Genomic DNA, 17,511 nt, shown 5'->3' on the forward strand with positions numbered 1-17,511 from the left:
CTTTAATGCAGCACACAAAAGCAATGACATCTGTCTCTGGAAGTGCAGCACTCCAGAGCAGTGCACATTTGTTCTATATGCATGCTGAAAGGAAATTAAATCTAGAAGTTGTGGGAGGGTGGAGGCCTTAAAAAAGAAGAAGGGCGGGGCTAAAGAGGTTAAAACAAAGCTCTTTTCTCTCCAAGGTTGATTCCAAAGCTCAGTGGTCCTTAAATGCTCAAAGATGGTATTAAAAGATTGTTAGTTCCCCTCTTTGCTCTGGCGCTGTGACTACACACCTGCTCGCCAATACAGCCAAGTTACTGTGGACATTGGAAACTGATCAATAGACAGCAAAGTCAGTGACAGCATTTAGAAGAAACTAATGGGATGAGACACAATAATGACCCTATGTCCCCCAGTGAAAAACGTGTGAATGGTCTTACCTGCTACATGCTCCTATCACCTTTACTTTTGTTCTCCAGCTAACATAAAACACCCCAATTATGATTTACAATATGATCTGAGAAGCTCACAAAGTCGATTTATGCGTGTAGACCTCAAATTCGTGCACGTGCAGAGAAGGCCCTAAATGGCACCCCCTATAGGTGGTACAGGGCGCGTTACTAAAAGTCATATCTTTTTATGTGGCAGATAGATCTTCATAATTCATTAAAACCTATTGCAAATCCTAGGATAATCAGATGTTTATGTAGGCATACAAAAAACAAGACAGCTGCAGACCACCAGGCATAGCCCTCATCATTTTTCATTAGTTTATTTTATAAACCGGTCTCACAAAAATGATATTACACACATCCACTGAAGTTAAAATTCAATTAAAATGCCGTGTTACTCAATTAGCTCATACCAGTCCCTCCTCTGCTCTCCTGAGCTTATGCGTTTGTTTTTCCGGACAGGCTCCACCGCGGTCAACCTCAGCGGGGTCCTCCAATGACAGGACAAACATGGCGTCCTCCGTGTGGCTCAGGAGGGCAGCCGTTTTGAGCAGGGCTTTAAACTGGATTTCAACGCCTAAACCCGTGTTATCTTGCATTTCAAATAATGGACTTGTCTTCCAAACAGCCTCGTACAACCCCAAACCTTTAAGACTGAGCCTCCGTGAGCCGTATATACCGGACAAAGAGAGCGAGAGTACGCCGGAGTGGCAGAAGACAGCGCGCTATGATAGGAAGCTGTACGGTCGCTATGGTTCGGCTTCAGGGATCGATCCGGCCTCGCTGTGGCCTACTCCCGAAGAGCTAGACAAGATTATTGCCGAGGAGAACGAATGGTATCCTACTCTAGAAGTGATGCGACAGAACATAGCCGCTAGAGAAAAGGAAGAGACGGAAAAGCGCCTGGCCAAGTGAGTAGTGAGGTCAGCTATGCTAATGTAATGGACGCCTCTCCATGGCTGGTTTCAGCTTTCTGTTATAGTCATATTTTGCGGACTTTAGTCCGTTTAAAAGATTTCCTATTTAGGTTTAAATTGCCCTTATCTTTCATTCTGAACCCCACGGATGGGACAGTGAACACTTCATCTTCATTACAATACATCTTCATTCTTCAAAAAATGTTATAAGGTTATAGAAAATACATTTGGGTTTGGTTTATGTCCTTACTGAAAGATGAATGAGAAAACTCTGAGTTTGAGTATTGATGTAGAATTTTAGAAATGCACATCTTCCTGATGAATAAAGTCAAAACATAAACTCAACTAAAACTAAGAGAAATAACAAGGTTGAAATTTGCATATTGTCTATTGCAAAATTTACAGTTATAGAAAATGCTAAATCTGGATGCTGTTCATACATTACTGTTCCATTTTTACTCTGGGTTTGATGTTTTTAGTCAGTACATTATTTTTTTTATATTTACCTACAGGGAAAAACTTATTACAGCGAACATGGCCAAAATGCCTAAGATGATTGCAGACTGGAGAAGAGAGAAGCGAGAGGCTAAAGTGAAGCTCAAAGAGGAGAAGGCCCGGCGCTCAAAGCTGTTGGCTGAGGCCCGAGAGCGGTTTGGCTACAATGTGGACCCCCGCAGCCCCAAATTCTTAGAAATGGTAGCTGAGATCGAGAAGGAGGAGAAGAAGAAAAAGAAACTGCTGAAGCGTAGACAGAGAGAGGAGCAGGCGACCGTGCTTGTCACCCCTCCCTCTGCCTCCTCATAGTCTGGGCAGAATGTTTGTGGTAAAAGGACAATAATTTGAACCATCATAAACCTTCACTTTTGTTTTACATGTTTATATGCTCTGCTAGTGGTTACCATTTATCAAAAAAAATTACCAAATTTGTGTTTTCTTGTCAGTGATTGAATGAATTTATATCAAATTTTGTTCAAGTTGATTCTCTTTCTGCATTGTAGATAAATTGTCCTGCAATTTCAGGTTTGCCTTTTATTTTTATTTTACTTACTGAAATATATTTGCTTAAATTTATTTCAAGACAATACATGAAATAACAAATACAAGAATTCAGTTGACCTACCATCAAAGCATATTTGTTAGATGAAACTTTAAACGATTATTGCGTGCCGATCAACTCCTATTACAGTCCATTAAAATAACCACTAAAATTATGTAAAGACATGTCTACGCCAATTAAAGTTAGACTTTGTACCTAATAATTTGGCTTTCAGCTGTAAGACATCTGCATCCATTTTCACTTTGATTTGTCCAGGAATACTTGAAAGTGTGAATTTGATCAGGTCTGTGTTATTAAGTTTACTCCAAGTGGTGAAAATCCCTTTGCTAAAAAGGTATTCTTGACTTCACACGTTCTTCTCAGTCTTTTGAATATCCCATGAATTCACACAGAAAGTCTTCTGTCCTCTGCCAGTGTGAAGCTAAAAACTTGAAAGTTCATAAATTGAGAATGAGTTTACAGAATAGAAGCTTCTCACAGATGCGTGTCCTCATCTTCTACTTTTTCTGCCTTGATTTTGGCTAGAGCAGCGTGTATCCTGAACTGTGTTCGGGACTCCATGGAGTAATCTTTGTAGCTATTTCTGAAACACACGAGAAGAATCTCTGACAATCTTTACCATTGTTGTATTGTATGTATAATTTAATAATCAATCCTGACTATTATATCATGGTTATTATGGTTATTTATCTGACCACTTAAGCTTAGAGTAACAATACTAGGACTTTGACTACATATGATCCCATCAATTTATTATCAAGTCAAGTAATAGTTCAAAGCATAGTCATCTTTAGCTGCAACTGCTTTATAAGATGGAGTACAAAGGTGGTCATTAGAAAACATACTTGGCCTTGCGCAGTACTTTGATGGCGTTATCCCTCTCGCCTTGGTCAATATAAATTAGACCCATCTCCACCAGAGCATTGGGCACCAGATAGTGATCAAAGCGGATCCTCTTCTCACTGCACACACACAGGGAGCAACATATTTATTTATATATATATATATATATATATATATATATATATATATATATATATATACACACACACACACACACACATATATACACACGTATATACATATATACACACCCACACTAAATATAAATTATTAATGTTATAACTAATGTTATAACTATAATAATACAAGCAGGTTCTCACCTGTCACACAGCTGTTTGAAACAGTTCAGAGCAGACTGCAAACTGCCCTGGTTCCTCAGACACACTCCCTTCAGCAGTAGAACCAAACACAGGTCATCCACCAGGGACTCATGCTCTGCAGAGGGGAGACAGAGGAGGTAACTATGGTAACATCACAGTTACGATTTTCACAACCACTGAAGAGTCATGTGTGTAATCTGTGCTGTTACCAGGGCTATCCTCTAGGGTACGCTCTGCCTCCTGTACAGTTTCCAACATGCCATTGTTCAGCTCAGGTCTCATCCGGATCATAGTGAAGCCATTCCACATGTACATCATCTCCTGAAAGACAGCAAATTGAAGCACAAAAAGCATTCAAAATTTAGATTTCAAAAATTAACATAACATACAGTAATGAACAAAACTGTTAAAAAAAAATGGTAAACCTTACCAGTGCTGGCACTGGCAGTCTTACAGGGCTGGGAGCCTTGTAGCGTCTGGCTTTACGGATTGCAAACTTCTCTGTGGGCGGAGACTTCCCTGCGATCTTCTGCTTGAAGGTGGGCACTTGTCTTGAGGAAATACAATAAAACTTATGAAAACAATGTTTTCAAATATTTAGGCTTTGTAAATCATAAATCAATTAGTGCTTTTGTCTAGATAATTGTTCTTATAATAATAGTCTTATAATTCTTAGGAATATTGTGCTTACCTGAAGAGCAGTACCTCGTCCTCCTCAAACGGTCTGGCCTGTTGCTCTGGAAGCATGCTCAGATATGCTGCTTTCATGTACACATACATAGCCTGAGAGAGCAGACACTACATTAACAACTGCCAGATTTGCTTTGGGATTTCATGCATTTAAAAAAATGCTGATGCAATCAACAAAAAGGGAACAGTCAACCACACTATAATTAAAACGCTGTTGTTTTAAAACATTGCTCATCTTCAAAACACAAAGACCAGCAGGAGGCTGTACCTTGGACCAGCGGCTCTCTCGGCTCAGGAGGTCTGCGTAGAAGTAAGCCATCTTCCAGTCCCTCTTAAAGGTGAAGCACCACATGAGCTCCCAGTAACACATGTGGTGGAACTGCTTCCAGGCCTGCTGCGCCTTACAGCCATCCTCAAACAAAGCCACAGCCTGCAAACAGCAGACCACTCACAGCTAAGATCAAATATTAACACTGCCTCTGAAAATGATAATTGGAAATGGGATTGAACATACCTCATCAATGTTGCCTTTAATCTCCTCAGTTCTGCCCGCAAAAAAGAGGAAGATTGCTCCCTGGTAAGACAAAATATTAATATGTTTTGGTTGATAATTATCAATAAAAATAGTATTATGTGACATAATAAAAAAGCAAACCCCAAACAAGGTCTAAGAAGTGTATGTGAAAAGTCAGTATTCTAGGTTAGGTAAACTAACTGTGGGATTTGACATCTTAAATGTACAATCTGAATATGTATAGTTTGCAGAGAGGGAAGGGCAACTGTAGGCAGAAGGTGGAGTGGAACAGGGATGGTAATGTATTAGTGATAGCACTATGGTATGTTTGTGTGCGGGGGTGTGTGTGTGTATGTGGCTGGAATGGAGTGCATAGGACTGAATGACAAAGTGCGAAATTACTAAAGAAAGTAACAAAATCTGTCAAAAAGAATATGACCAAACAGACCAAACATGTTTAAAGAAACATCGTGTAACTTTCTACTTGGAAATGGAAAGTTAAAACCATACTTTGGAATACAATGATACGTTTTCTACCATACTAAGGAATATTATAGGTAAAATAAAAGTTAGTTTTAAGTAGATATAAGTCTCATCACAGCAAAGATGCAATAAAAACATCCAAAATAAAATAATAATAATAATAATAATAATGTATCTATTTTTGTATTAAAAAGTTATGCCTTGGGGCTTTCAATACTGCAATCTGAGCGTAGATCTCAGATATTTAAAATAAAACGATCTGGGCATAACTAAATCCATTTGCATTTGCAATCTGATTAGTTCATAACATCACGGGGATCACCAATTGAATTATTGTTTGCCTTTAATGTGTAAGACAATGTCTAAATGCATGCATGGAGGCTTGAGCCAAACAGCGAATGTACCTGTGGGTAGCGGAGGCGGAAAGGTTTGAGCAGCTCCTCAGCTTCAGTCACCTCTCCCTCACCAGTGCCTAAAAACAAAAGGATTTTTTACACCAGTGTGCAGTGTAAATACTTTTGTAATTTAGGATGGAGTAGTACCAAGAATAATAGTCAGAAATGTGTAGTAGCAGAGCAATAGGAGAGCACACAGCATCGAGCGGAGGTTCATCCCTGTGGCACCAGCCTTGAGCAGTGACAGACCAAACTCCTGATGAAGAAAATATAACACACTAATTAAAAACCTAGCCAAGTAAATAAGTATTAAAAAATGTTATTTCAATACCTTGTCTCCAGAGAAACCTGCAAACTCCAACAGTTTTAGTATCCGAGGAGGAAACAAAGAGAGGGTCTGTGAATAAAATTGTTGTGGGTAAACAACATTAACATTTATCAGAGATGTTAGCTAATTGAAAAAGAACACGCTCATACCAGATTAAAGGCACCTATTCCAAATGAGACCCCTCCCTCTAAGTGCAGGTGGCTGGCTCCTTTCTGGCAGTTATGGGATTTGATGAAGGAATGTAGTTCTCTGAGGAGCAGGGACAGACACAAAATAAAAAACAAATTCTATTGTAATTCAAGCTTGTTTTGAATTGAAATTGAGGCATTATATATATATATATATATATATATATATATATATATATATATATATATATATATATATATATATATATATATATATATACACACACACACACCCCCACACACACACCCCCCCCCCCCCCCCCCACACACACACACACACACACACACACACAGACTACTACATACTACATATTCTAAAGCATTTATGCCAACTTTAAATGTAGTTAAACCTAAGGATACTTGTGTGATACAACAAAATAACAGATCGCAATCAGAAATGAATGAACATCAGTGTCGATAAAAATTTGATTACCGGTAATAGCCCTATAATAATAATAAAAATAATAATAATACATTTTATTTATAATGCACTCTTCATTCAACAGAATCCCAGAGTGCTACAACAAAAAACAACTTTAAAATACTAATTGCTAAAAGATAAAAACAAGTATCAGGACTCCTGATAAAGAAATGTCCTGACATTACCAAATCTATATAATCTGAAAAGTCTAAGATGGCCAACAGAAAAATATGTTTTTTACTTTGATAGAATTTAACATTTTAAGTGCCCTCTATTTAAATTTACAACGGCTCATACCATCAGGCTCAGAAAATCTAGTGCATGACGTACTTGTATATCAAGTAGCTGTTTCGTACTTTGATGCCCCCTTTGATAAAACTGACCATATTTTCATCCTATAAAAATAAAACATTGTGTTAGGGCACGACATAATGTGTTTTATAATGTTACAACACCTCAAGCTTACATATACATATACAAAAAATAATCATTGTTGAATTAGTCTGTAGATTTACAATATCAGACCTGTAGGAAGGTGAGAGCCGCTCTTTGCAGTTGACATTCAGCGTAACATACTTCAGCATGGAGCTGCACTGCGGAAAAACACACACCAAGACTGTGTAAACACAGAGACAATTAGGAGATTAAGATGGTTCAGGCATATAAAGTCGAAGGCTAATAAATAGTATGCTGTAATAGTAATTGGAGAGGAAGGGGGCCAAGAGGAAGATCAAAGATGTTCAAATGTGGTGAGAAAAGATGTTACAAACAGAATATAAAAAGCTACAGTCAGACAGTGTTAAATGAAGGTCAGTAAAGAGGATGAACAATCTAAATGGAAAAAAAAGATCCATCCCATGTATTTCCTTGTTTGAAAATAAATCATATCAATTGACACATGTTCACAGCTATTGTTACCTTCAGACAAAGAATCCCCAGTCTTACTACTCAGACCTTGAGATTTTCTTCGAAACCTAAAATAAATAATTGTAAATTAGTGTCTGTGAACTTGCTCTGTTCATTAATGCATATGTAGATAATGCAAACCACAGTCAAATTGCTGAGATGTATGAAAATGTAAATATACTTATGAAAATGTGATTCTTGCCATTTAAGAGGAAGCAGGGTTATAAAGCAATTGACTTTTATGAGTAATACAACTAAGTGACTGTAGGTTCTCAGAACTACATTCAAAATAGTGCCAGATACTTTTTTTTTTTTTTGCTTTGACTGTAAATGGGTTCAAAACAAACATGTTTAGGAACTTAAGCCAATGAAATAAAACTTTGGAAAACTTTGGAAACTGCAATGAAAAAAAATCATCATTTGTGTCAAAGCGTAGTTTGAATCGTTTCTGTTGTATATAACAGTGTCATTTTAAAGTTAAATTTCAAAGTTTGCCTTTAGAATTAGTGGCAGCTTGTCATTTACTTTACACTTTCTTACTAAAAATACAGCCAAAAACTAGCTGACACTAGTCCTCCAGAGAGTGGGATCTTAAATTATAGATCAAACTCATCAATCTGCAATAATAGTTGTCAGCAGACAAAATATCCATAGAGATGCATTAGCTACAACAATATAAAAAGCAAACATAGAAAAACCCCATTAACTACTGGATCACAGTAACATTTAGGCAACTACTGTGTCATAATCCAAATAATTTCCATAGTAAAAGTCTTGAAATCTGTAAATCTCCATTGTTTTAGTATTGGGAACTGTAAATTTCTTGTTACAACACAAGCCTGAGGACTATTGGCTCGACAGCTTTGTGTGTCTTTAAATAAAATAAATGTATTTTAACTGCAGTTATTGTCACTGCTTTGTACCTCAGTTCTGTGAGCATATCCCCGGGCTCACCTCTGGCAGACCTCCTGGGCACTCTTCATGGTGTTTCCAGCGTTAGTGATGTCTTCATGCTCAAATGTCATCATGGCCTGCATCTCCAGCACTGTGGCATAGATAAGAGCATGGTACATGCTCTCATTCACCCTGCACACAAAACAATATTCCATTACCTCTAAGAAATTAACAACATTTATAGTCCCCTTTTATCCTTTTCATCACAAAAAGTCTGAGATTTTATGGTAGTAGTGCTTTTAGTGCTTTTAGAGTTGCAATGTTAAACATGAAAAGAGATGTTACAGATTTACAAAAAACCCCCAAAAAACATAGAAAATCTACAAAATAATTGTTTGTCTTAATTGTTCAATTATATTATGTAAATTATTTTAGATATTTTTTACAATATTTATTTGACTATCCAAATTACAGTGTTAACCTGAAGTACATAATGAAGTACATATGATGACCAGTTAGCCAACACTCAGCCACAGTTAGCACAGTAAGCCTCTGTGTGACATTTCCCTGCAGCAGAGATAAGCCTCATTATTCAGAGTTCCCACTCCTATCTCCCTCTCCCTCCCCCTCTCTCTCTTTTTCCTGTACTGTTTATTTTGCACTCAGCACTCCTACTCTCTGGGCTATTGATTCACCAATACTTGTTGGGCGTCATCTTTGGTAAACACTTCATATCCTGAAGTCACTGGTGCAACCCAAGGCAGGCCCAGCAGACTTCTTTGAGGAACTACTTTTACACAGTCCACTCATCGCCACAAAACGCTCTTATCTTTTACCATTTGTGCTGACATCATATCAGCAGGCCAAAACTAAGTTACCAGTCTATGCTCTGGTGTGTTGCAAAAATGGGTTACCTTGGCTTAAGCCTGTCTAAGCTCTCATTGAAGTGGTTGTTAAGGAAGAGGTCCAAAGCTTCCATGCACTCATCCAGGTACTCTTGGAGGGTCATCTGTGGGAGGCTGCAGTTGAGAAACACAAAAACAGTTAGCTTAAGTGCCAGGATGTTGCTAAGAGAGGGCTGAACAACTAGGAATGTGCACTTATAGGCTCAACGTATAGAAGAGGATGTAGGCTTAAGTGAGAATCTGGAAACCCTTTACAAATAGTGAAATAATGCACATTTTAAGAACTACATATTACGATGACATACGTTGATTAAAGTAATTAATACATGCTTACAAGGAGGATACAGAATCCTTGCATAATCCCTGTTCATTCAGATTTCCAAATATCAAATATCCATATTTTGTTTGCCAGTAAATTAACAAAGGGAAAACCAACCCCTGTTGAGTAAATAACATAAATTTTATCTGACTCATTATATGTCTTACTCTGGTTAGAACACTTGTTTGGGGAAGATCTTTGTTAATAACTTTTCTCTGGAGCAAACGAATGAATAACTACCACTTTGGCAACAAGCAGAAGCATAGTGATAATTACACATAACAAAATAACTTTTTCTAGTGAACGTTTTATATAATGTAGGTGTTATGGTATTCAGTCAAGCAATAAGGTGGGTCTCCTGCACAAAATCGTGCAACAAAATTCAACAATATGTTTGCACTTGAAATATTAACCTCAACTGTTTTGACCGAATGTATTAGTTATTATAATAATGTTGCTGCTGGCCAAAATTAATACTTTCTGATCCAAAATTGTTCGCAACAAAAGCTACCAAGGACTAATGATGTAGTAGTGGTACAAATGTAAAGTCATGGATTATCTTGAGTAAAGTCATTGTATTTACTCTTTCCAGTCGTGTTTCACTCACTTTGTTGGAACATTTGCTTCTTTCCCATTGGACATGTTCTCTGGTCGGTGCGCACAGACACCTGTAGCAGCAGCAGCGGTGGTGGAAGACGTGGTAAAAGCAAGCTCTTCACAAAATCCAGACTATTTCAAAGTTGATCGCTTACTCCAAAAAACTAAGAATTGAGAGGATGGTGGTACATAAAATTGCGAAAGGTTCACCACTTGTGAGGGGCGTGTAGTGAAAAGCGGAGTGAGGTGAAGGTATGTGTACGCCGATGCTCTGAGCTGGAGCATGCGCACTGAGGGATAGACGACACCTCTGACTACACTGCCACGCATGTACGAGCCTCAAACGTACATCCGTGCACATCAGACTAAAACTGTCAGTAAACTTAATAATAATAATAATAATAATAATAATAATAATAATAATAATAATAATAATAATAATAATACATTTTATTTATAGGGCGCCTTTCTGGGCACTCAAGGTCACCTTACATACAATATATACATATACAGACAGTTAAAATCAACATTTATGAACATACAGTTAAAAGCATTCAGATAAAAAAAACATTGAAAAAGGACAGGGCAGATGTGGATTATAAAGAATATGCCAGTCTTAAAGCATTTGCATTTCACAAAATATCTAAATTAATAAACATTTTGTGTTCAATGCAATTCATCTATTTCACGAGTAAGTCTAATGGTACGATGGCCTTTTTTGATTGGGCCCACCTCCATCTGTAGAGATGAAATCTGTTCTACATCTATATTTAGTACATTCTTATTTATAATAAAACATAAAAACAAAGTTGTCTAGCGGTCTTATAACGTGAAAACAATGACTATAGCCTAAGGGTCTGGATAATGCCAATGCTGTTGATAAAAGTAGTGTTGATAGTGATGGCCTCAAAAAGATATCACACATAGTCAACACATTACAAATGAATTTTATTTGGAACAATCCAAATATATAAATATGTACATATTTATCAGGTGTAATGCAATGCCTTTCATCATCACTTTTGAATCATCTAAATATTTATAACTGAGTGGATATGATTTTGCAGTAGGCCTAAAGTATCCAAAGTTTAAAGACTTTCTGATGGAGAAGTTGCATGTGTCTATTTATTGGCTTTTGAGTTTTTATGGTTTGTAAAAGGTTTTGGTGGAAAGAAGGATCTGCTTCAGGCTGACTTGATTTTACAGAACAGGCTCATGGAGGTAACCATAGCTCCCAGCTGCAGAAAACATACAGCAAATTAACATGGCATGAGTCATTATGTGTAATATATGTAATATATGTTTTACCTCCAAAGCTGCTATTGCCAGAGCCACTCCAATAATAACCACACTGTTGTCATCGATCAATGCTTTAATCCTAGAGAAACAGCCAGGCACTGTCTAAGAGACAAAGAAATGATAAAGCTTTTTTTTTTTACTTTAGACTCAATCAGCAAATGTATCTAGATTTTTATTTTTTTTTTTACAACAACCTTTAAATAAAAAATAATTTAATGTAGAGGGATGTTAAGGGTAAACTAAAAAAGGGGTCTAAACAAAATTGAAACAAATGGTACTTTGTAAGGGTTTTAAAAAAAAAAAGGTAAAGTCAACTAAAACACACATTCCACAATAACGTAACAAAATCTTGACGAACAGAGTCAGTACTGACAACGAAGTGTCTCACAACACAAAGTCACTTGTCCACAAAAGAGACACACAAATTGGCATAATGGCCACTCCAGCAGCCCTGAACAGGTGTCCGGAATCTTCTTAAGCAGTTGGGAAGCGGCCCCATGATTGGAGAAATTAAATTAAATTAAGACATAGATTTTGATGATTTTGTGGCAATGCAATCATGGACCGTGCCCACAATATGTGGAGGTACAGGTTAGAAGAAAATCCATGTATATATTGCTACGTGGATTTTAATTAAGACAATTTTTGGTTTGTTGGTACATACTGGTACTCCAGTGCTGTTCGAGCTGTTGCCACATGGGGCTCCACTATCCTGGCAGCACATTGGTGGATATCCCTTCTCCAGGTGGTAGGATGAGTTGGTGAAATCTGTGTAGTTGTTGTATCCACAACATTTTAACTGAAGAAGTAAAGCACATGTTAAATGATAGTCTGAAAATGTGATTTTGAAATGACTTTGAGAGCGCGCCTAACCGTGCTCATAATGGTGTCCCACAGTCCTGTGATGTCAGAGTTCTTCCCATAGTCTGTCTTGATGTTTTGAACTGCTACATGTCCAAACTTTACAAATAAGCTGTCCACCTGGACATACAAGACATAAGGATGTTAGTATAAAACTGATCAGAATGTGAAAGCCATTTAACTTGGCTCTCCCAGATTGTTATCTGTAGCCCTCTGAATTAAGTTCTGCACATCAATCTGGGATAGTTCTCGCTTAAAGGGATCGGAACTGATGATCGGAGCGTTCAAAGACGTCACGTTGACTGGTCGAAATGTCACAACAGCGGAACAATCCAAATGTAGAAAAGCAGAGCACGTTTTTTACAAACAAAATAGTCCTTATTAGTCCGTATTTTCTACTAAAATAGGTCTAAGTATGTCTGTCGGCGTCGCCTTATTTGTTTTGGTTAGTTCAGCGCTGGTTACATCACAGGGCGACCCTGTGGTGGGTCAGTCTGTGCACCCACCACATGCACATGATTCAATTGGAGCTGTTCAAGACAAATTCTCAAGAGTTTATCAACTCACAAAAATCGCAAGAATTCATTTCGCTGGCAAAAATAAAATTCATTAAGTATTCAGAAAATGATGTCTTACCAATGGTCTGAACACCAGCAGCACTATGGCTCCTGAAACTTCAGCCAACAAGATTAGCATCACTATAATGAAGAACTATGGAAAAGATAGGAGAGGAAATTGAATTGTAAATTCTGTTGGCTCTACACTAACTTCATTCGTCCATACAGTATGCGTGTCGTAGTAAGATTAACAGGTCCCTACCAGCAGCAGCATGCATTTGCTCTCCCGCATGGCCCCGCAACAGCCCAGAAAGCCAATGATAAGCAGCAGGCCCCCCAGGACTATGAGCAGGTAGCCCACGTTCAGCACCTGCCCCAGCTCGGATGGGGCGTCCGGGATCTTCTCCAAAAAAGTGAAAATCGAACCACTGTCCACCTTTACCCAGATGCCCACTGCCAGGATCCCTGCTCCGGCCAGCTGAGGAGACAGGTAAAGGTAGACACGTGCCATCAGGTGCCACAACACAAGACACTCCTCCGTCTTTTCTCTGCTGTACCTACCCTTACAGGCTGCACAAGTATAATCATAAATCAAATACATCTTAAGTGTAAAAATAACAAAAGTCATTTGTACTCGTTGGAATACTTATAGTGTTTTTGTAAAGTTGTAAAATCTAGACTGCCATCTGCTGTTATTTTGATGCCTTTTCCCCTAGAACTGTCTGTGGCAGTGCAGCATAAACATAAATTAGTAATGAGCCATTCCATATGTATGCATCTTTTGGCTTTGCCACAACTAAAATTAAAGGAAGAGGGGAAAAAATGATTGGAAAAGAAATAACAGCATATTGTGAAAAAATAAAAAGGTTGTATTATCTAAATTCCAGTCAAACATTTATTAATACACATAAGTCAGTGTTTTCCAAACTTTTTTTTATTGTATTCCATCAAATACTTGATGATTACTCACACAGACTTGTCTGTGGAGTGGACGCTGTACACATTACACAATATCAAAAAAAATACTAAATGTGCTATTATATTGAAGCATTTTCATTACAGGTAAACATTTAGGCTAGCCTGGGAAATACAAATAATCAAAATTCTTATTAAAATGAGATGGCATTCTATGGTTTTCCCTCTTTGCGTACCCCTTAGGTTATTCTGCGTACCTCTGGTGATACCCTTTTGGCAGCCATTGACCTTGCTGATTAGAACTTTTCTTTGACTTTTTTTCTGTTTTTAGATCCATGTGTTTTGGGTTGTTTTTTTTTTTTTGAAAAAACAAAACAAACAAAAAATACACAATGTGCAAGACCCATTTTCAGTTCAACACTGCCATATGCAGGTTATAACATGTCATAACAAATGGAAATGGAAACACTCCCTCATATTGAAGTTATTGCAACAGACTCAATAAATGTACAGCTGGAAAGATTATATATAGAGCACTGCAGAAATGTAGACTACACGAATACAAAATTATTAACAAAAGATATTTTAATTAGGATTAAGTATACTTGTATACTTACAAAAATGATACCATTGAAAAAAAACATAAGGAACTTGAGACAACTGGCACAAGACATCTTTGCTGCTGATCGCTGAAGCTGTGAAGAAAAAAAAGGTATTATACGGTTGTAAAATAGTAATATAACTAAATGAGCAAAGACTGACATGTATTCTATATTGGGCATGTTATAAACAAGATATGTGACTGGGTCAGAACACTTTCAAAACTGTATAACTATTATAGGTTGGTAGTTAAAATAAAATGTTTGGGCTATGCATTAACCCAAATAAAAGTGTTCTATTCAATCACTGATGGCAAACTTATACATCACAATTCTAACCTAAAATATGGAAACTAGCCTCCAATAATGAGACACATATCCAAACACCATGCAAATGAGCATTAACTAACAACAAGAAACCTGTTTGACAGATATGGAAAATACTCAAATGTGACAATGTTTGCATGGGAAAATGTGTGGTTACTCTGACGATACTATCACTCTGGGTCACTGAAAAAAGACACTTTATTTTGCTATCACAAATGTGCTTTAGTCCATTACTTTATAACAGAAAACACCTTTAACAAATGTTTTAATCAGATTTAAAGTTACAGTATGCAACTTTCTGGAGGTGGCATGCCTGTGGAAGATTATTACCATGGAAACATGCAGGCTCTCCTCCTATATGGGCCAGGTTTGTAGAGATGCAAGCCCGCTCTGATTAAGGATGCATGTTTCTAAGTTCAGTGCAATAAACACAACCAAAATGTACAGAAGAAAGTGTCTAAAACTACTGAAATTGTATATAAACTGCAGTGTATTCTGAACAAAAATGCATTGCATCTACTTTTTGTAGATTTTGTTCTCTCAACACCATACCTAACATATAGTCCTAACATTAGGGGAAACACATAAAACTAGAACTAATCCAATCCTTTTATTAAAAAAAATGCTATTAACCTGATAAACAATACACCTTATGATTCACCTTGTAACTCATTGTTCATCACAGCAAATACTTTAAAGTTCTATGACTTGTTCAACTTGTACATGGTTAAGTTCATGTACAAAGTAAAACATAATGAAATTCATTCTTTGCGATTTACATGTTCATTTAGAGAACATAAATACAATCGAAGACCACATCTAAGAACTACTTTTAGGGAACACTGTTGAACAAGCAAAGAAGTTAAATTATAGAACAGTTGCTGCAATTAAACAAGCTACTTCTTTTTTACAATTCAAAATACATTATGATGCAAATGCCCAGTAACATGTTGTATTAGTTTTATAGATGAATATCCATTAATGTGCTGTAACTGGAGATAAGGATATGAAAAATAAACTAGACTGTGCTGAGTTATACATTGGCCAAACAAAAAGAAATGAAAGTAAAATGAAAAAACAAAAACAAAATAAAAAACAAAACCACATGCTAAAAAGTTACATATTATAAGGTATTAGTTGTGTTAGTATACTACTTCTTCACATAATGACCTAATGCAAAACTGTATTAAACTCTGATATTTGGACAACAGGAAGTGCCATGCCCAGCCTGTTGGAGTAAGCCGTTTTGCTTCAAGTTAATAATGTGCTCCTAGATCATTGACCCAAGAATCACAGAGACTGGACCCCCACCACTGTCTTTACTTAGCCATCCTCCACAATCTGCACTGTCACAAACAAGTGAGCTATTAACAAGACAACATGACAATGACGAATACCCGTGTGCTAAATTAGCTTTCTGCTTACGTCAAACTTTAGTACAAGAAAGTGTGAATGAATTACCTAAGTCTAAGAAGTACTAACAGTTGTCAATTTTACTTGTAAAGTGTAGTTCCAAAAGGTTTAATCATACGTTCCCTATTTCTGTATTATCTTATTCACCTGCTGCTATTAGCAACTATGTGCCTTAGACAGGTTAGATACTAAACAATCCTAAATAAAGAGTTACACAGGGCCAAGAGAGTTGACTGCGAGCTCAACTGGGATATCTTTAAAGATTTGGAAAACAGTTTGAACCAAACTAATGTAATCCCCAGACAGTGAGTAATGTTCATCCTTGTGTGAAACTGTTAACTACAACAACTACTACTACCACTACTTCTTTTTTTTTTGACAACAGTATGGATTAAATTGCTCAAACACCTGTTCATAATAATCTCATGTTATGAAGAATGCAGATATACAAGTGGCAGCCAACATTAGTAATCCCACTTATTCAAACTAAACTGCTCTATTTTTCACTGTTTGCCTATATCTGCATTTTTGTTTAACATTTTGCCCAGAGTATCATAAAATAATAATAATAATAATATCCATGATTCATCCAGTCTCTATGAAAACACAGACCAACATTTTCAAAGGATTCCACTGAGAGCACTAATTGCAGGCAAGTCTCTGGATACCAAGGGTCATTGTTGGATGGGCTGTTGCTTCTCTTTTCAAATATCAAAAATAATCTTAAATCAAAGCTTACCTTTATCACAGATGAACTTCAGAGGCCTGGTCCCTTGTGGCTTCACTATACAGATAAAACAACAAGTATGAGAAAAATGTGTATCCAATTTTGCATACAATAAACTTTGAATTAACTGCTTAATGAATTGAGTTGATGGTTACAATGCTGACTTCTTGTTTTTTTGTGTTGATTTTAGCTCTGTTGTGTTTATAGGTGCAGAGAGGAGGGTGCATGGGGAGTGTCCACAGAAGCAGAGTAACTCTCATCACCATGGAGATGCTCTGGGCTCGTCTTACCCGGGGGAGGAAGAGAGAAAGGATGTTCACCTGTTGGCTAGGCCTTTGTACCTGTTTGAATGCACACATATGTAACCGTATATGGGCAAGTCAGTAAAACACACAAAAAAAGACTTTTGGGTTGTAATGGGGGCTGATCTTTCTCTTCATATACGTCAAGTATGGAAATACTGAAAATATACAAAATTAGGCATAACAGCTAAAGTGTTGTCTATTAGTCTATTAGTGTGGTTGAAACCATTAAAACCATTTGTGTTGATGTAACATTGGGTTGTAGTTTGAGACTTTCCCAGTCTAAGACCTGAATAA

The 17,511-nt window shown here is 37.1% G+C and overlaps 3 protein-coding genes across 3 annotated transcripts; 1 reads left to right on the forward strand and 2 right to left on the reverse strand.

Annotated features, from left to right (window-relative positions):
- Nucleotides 1-929: 929 nt before the first annotated feature.
- Nucleotides 930-2,158, forward strand: gadd45gip1 (growth arrest and DNA-damage-inducible, gamma interacting protein 1). The gene is made up of 2 exons (XM_033971082.2): nucleotides 930-1,348; nucleotides 1,867-2,158. The coding sequence occupies exons 1-2, from the start codon at nucleotides 948-950 to the stop codon at nucleotides 2,156-2,158; spliced, it is 693 nt and encodes a 230-aa protein (XP_033826973.1). The 5' UTR covers nucleotides 930-947.
- Nucleotides 2,159-2,869: 711 nt separating this feature from the next.
- Nucleotides 2,870-10,523, reverse strand: zgc:158403 (tetratricopeptide repeat protein 39A). The gene is made up of 18 exons (XM_033971081.2): nucleotides 10,225-10,523; nucleotides 9,308-9,412; nucleotides 8,454-8,585; nucleotides 7,512-7,567; nucleotides 7,119-7,186; nucleotides 6,924-6,988; nucleotides 6,134-6,233; nucleotides 5,988-6,053; nucleotides 5,804-5,912; nucleotides 5,666-5,733; nucleotides 4,779-4,838; nucleotides 4,533-4,694; nucleotides 4,266-4,357; nucleotides 4,005-4,125; nucleotides 3,784-3,895; nucleotides 3,575-3,689; nucleotides 3,257-3,373; nucleotides 2,870-2,994 (listed from the first exon to the last, which is right to left on the reverse strand). Exons 1-18 carry the CDS (start codon nucleotides 10,257-10,259, stop codon nucleotides 2,886-2,888), a joined length of 1,692 nt encoding a protein of 563 aa, XP_033826972.1. The 5' UTR covers nucleotides 10,260-10,523; the 3' UTR covers nucleotides 2,870-2,885.
- A 734-nt stretch (nucleotides 10,524-11,257) lies between these two features.
- Nucleotides 11,258-16,992, reverse strand: tspan34b (tetraspanin 34b). Its single transcript, XM_055223592.1, has 8 exons — nucleotides 16,925-16,992; nucleotides 14,464-14,541; nucleotides 13,194-13,409; nucleotides 13,011-13,085; nucleotides 12,387-12,494; nucleotides 12,178-12,312; nucleotides 11,523-11,615; nucleotides 11,258-11,452 (listed from the first exon to the last, which is right to left on the reverse strand). Exons 2-8 carry the CDS (start codon nucleotides 14,518-14,520, stop codon nucleotides 11,399-11,401), a joined length of 738 nt encoding a protein of 245 aa, XP_055079567.1. The 5' UTR covers nucleotides 14,521-14,541; nucleotides 16,925-16,992; the 3' UTR covers nucleotides 11,258-11,398.
- Between the last annotated feature and the right edge of the window lie 519 nt (nucleotides 16,993-17,511).

Source organism: Periophthalmus magnuspinnatus, chromosome 8, assembly GCF_009829125.3.
Source record: "Periophthalmus magnuspinnatus isolate fPerMag1 chromosome 8, fPerMag1.2.pri, whole genome shotgun sequence".
NCBI classification, from domain to species: Eukaryota; Metazoa; Chordata; class Actinopteri; order Gobiiformes; family Gobiidae; genus Periophthalmus; species Periophthalmus magnuspinnatus.

What these genes read in the sequence shown, in the direction of transcription:
- gadd45gip1 (XM_033971082.2), top strand. Translation starts at nt 948, where the DNA reads ATGGCGTCCTCCGTGTGGCTCAGGAGGGCAGCCGTTTTGAGCAGGGCT. An exon ending in ACGGAAAAGCGCCTGGCCAA is followed by an intron (nt 1,349 to 1,866) that starts GTGAGTAGTGAG and finishes ATTTACCTACAG; the next exon opens with GGAAAAACTTATTACAGCGA.
- zgc:158403 (XM_033971081.2), bottom strand. Translation starts at nt 10,259, where the DNA reads ATGTCCAATGGGAAAGAAGCAAATGTTCCAACAAA. An exon ending in TGGGGATTCTTTGTCTGAAG is followed by an intron (nt 7,187 to 7,511) that starts GTAACAATAGCT and finishes GTTTTTCCGCAG; the next exon opens with TGCAGCTCCATGCTGAAGTA. An exon ending in GACGAGGTACTGCTCTTCAG is followed by an intron (nt 4,126 to 4,265) that starts GTAAGCACAATA and finishes TATTTCCTCAAG; the next exon opens with ACAAGTGCCCACCTTCAAGC.
- tspan34b (XM_055223592.1), bottom strand. Translation starts at nt 14,520, where the DNA reads ATGTCTTGTGCCAGTTGTCTCAAGTTCCTTATGTTTTTTTTCAATGGT. An exon ending in TTTTCAATGGTATCATTTTT is followed by an intron (nt 13,410 to 14,463) that starts GTAAGTATACAA and finishes CTGTCTCCTCAG; the next exon opens with CTGGCCGGAGCAGGGATCCT. An exon ending in TGCTGGTGTTCAGACCATTG is followed by an intron (nt 12,495 to 13,010) that starts GTAAGACATCAT and finishes TTGTATGTCCAG; the next exon opens with GTGGACAGCTTATTTGTAAA.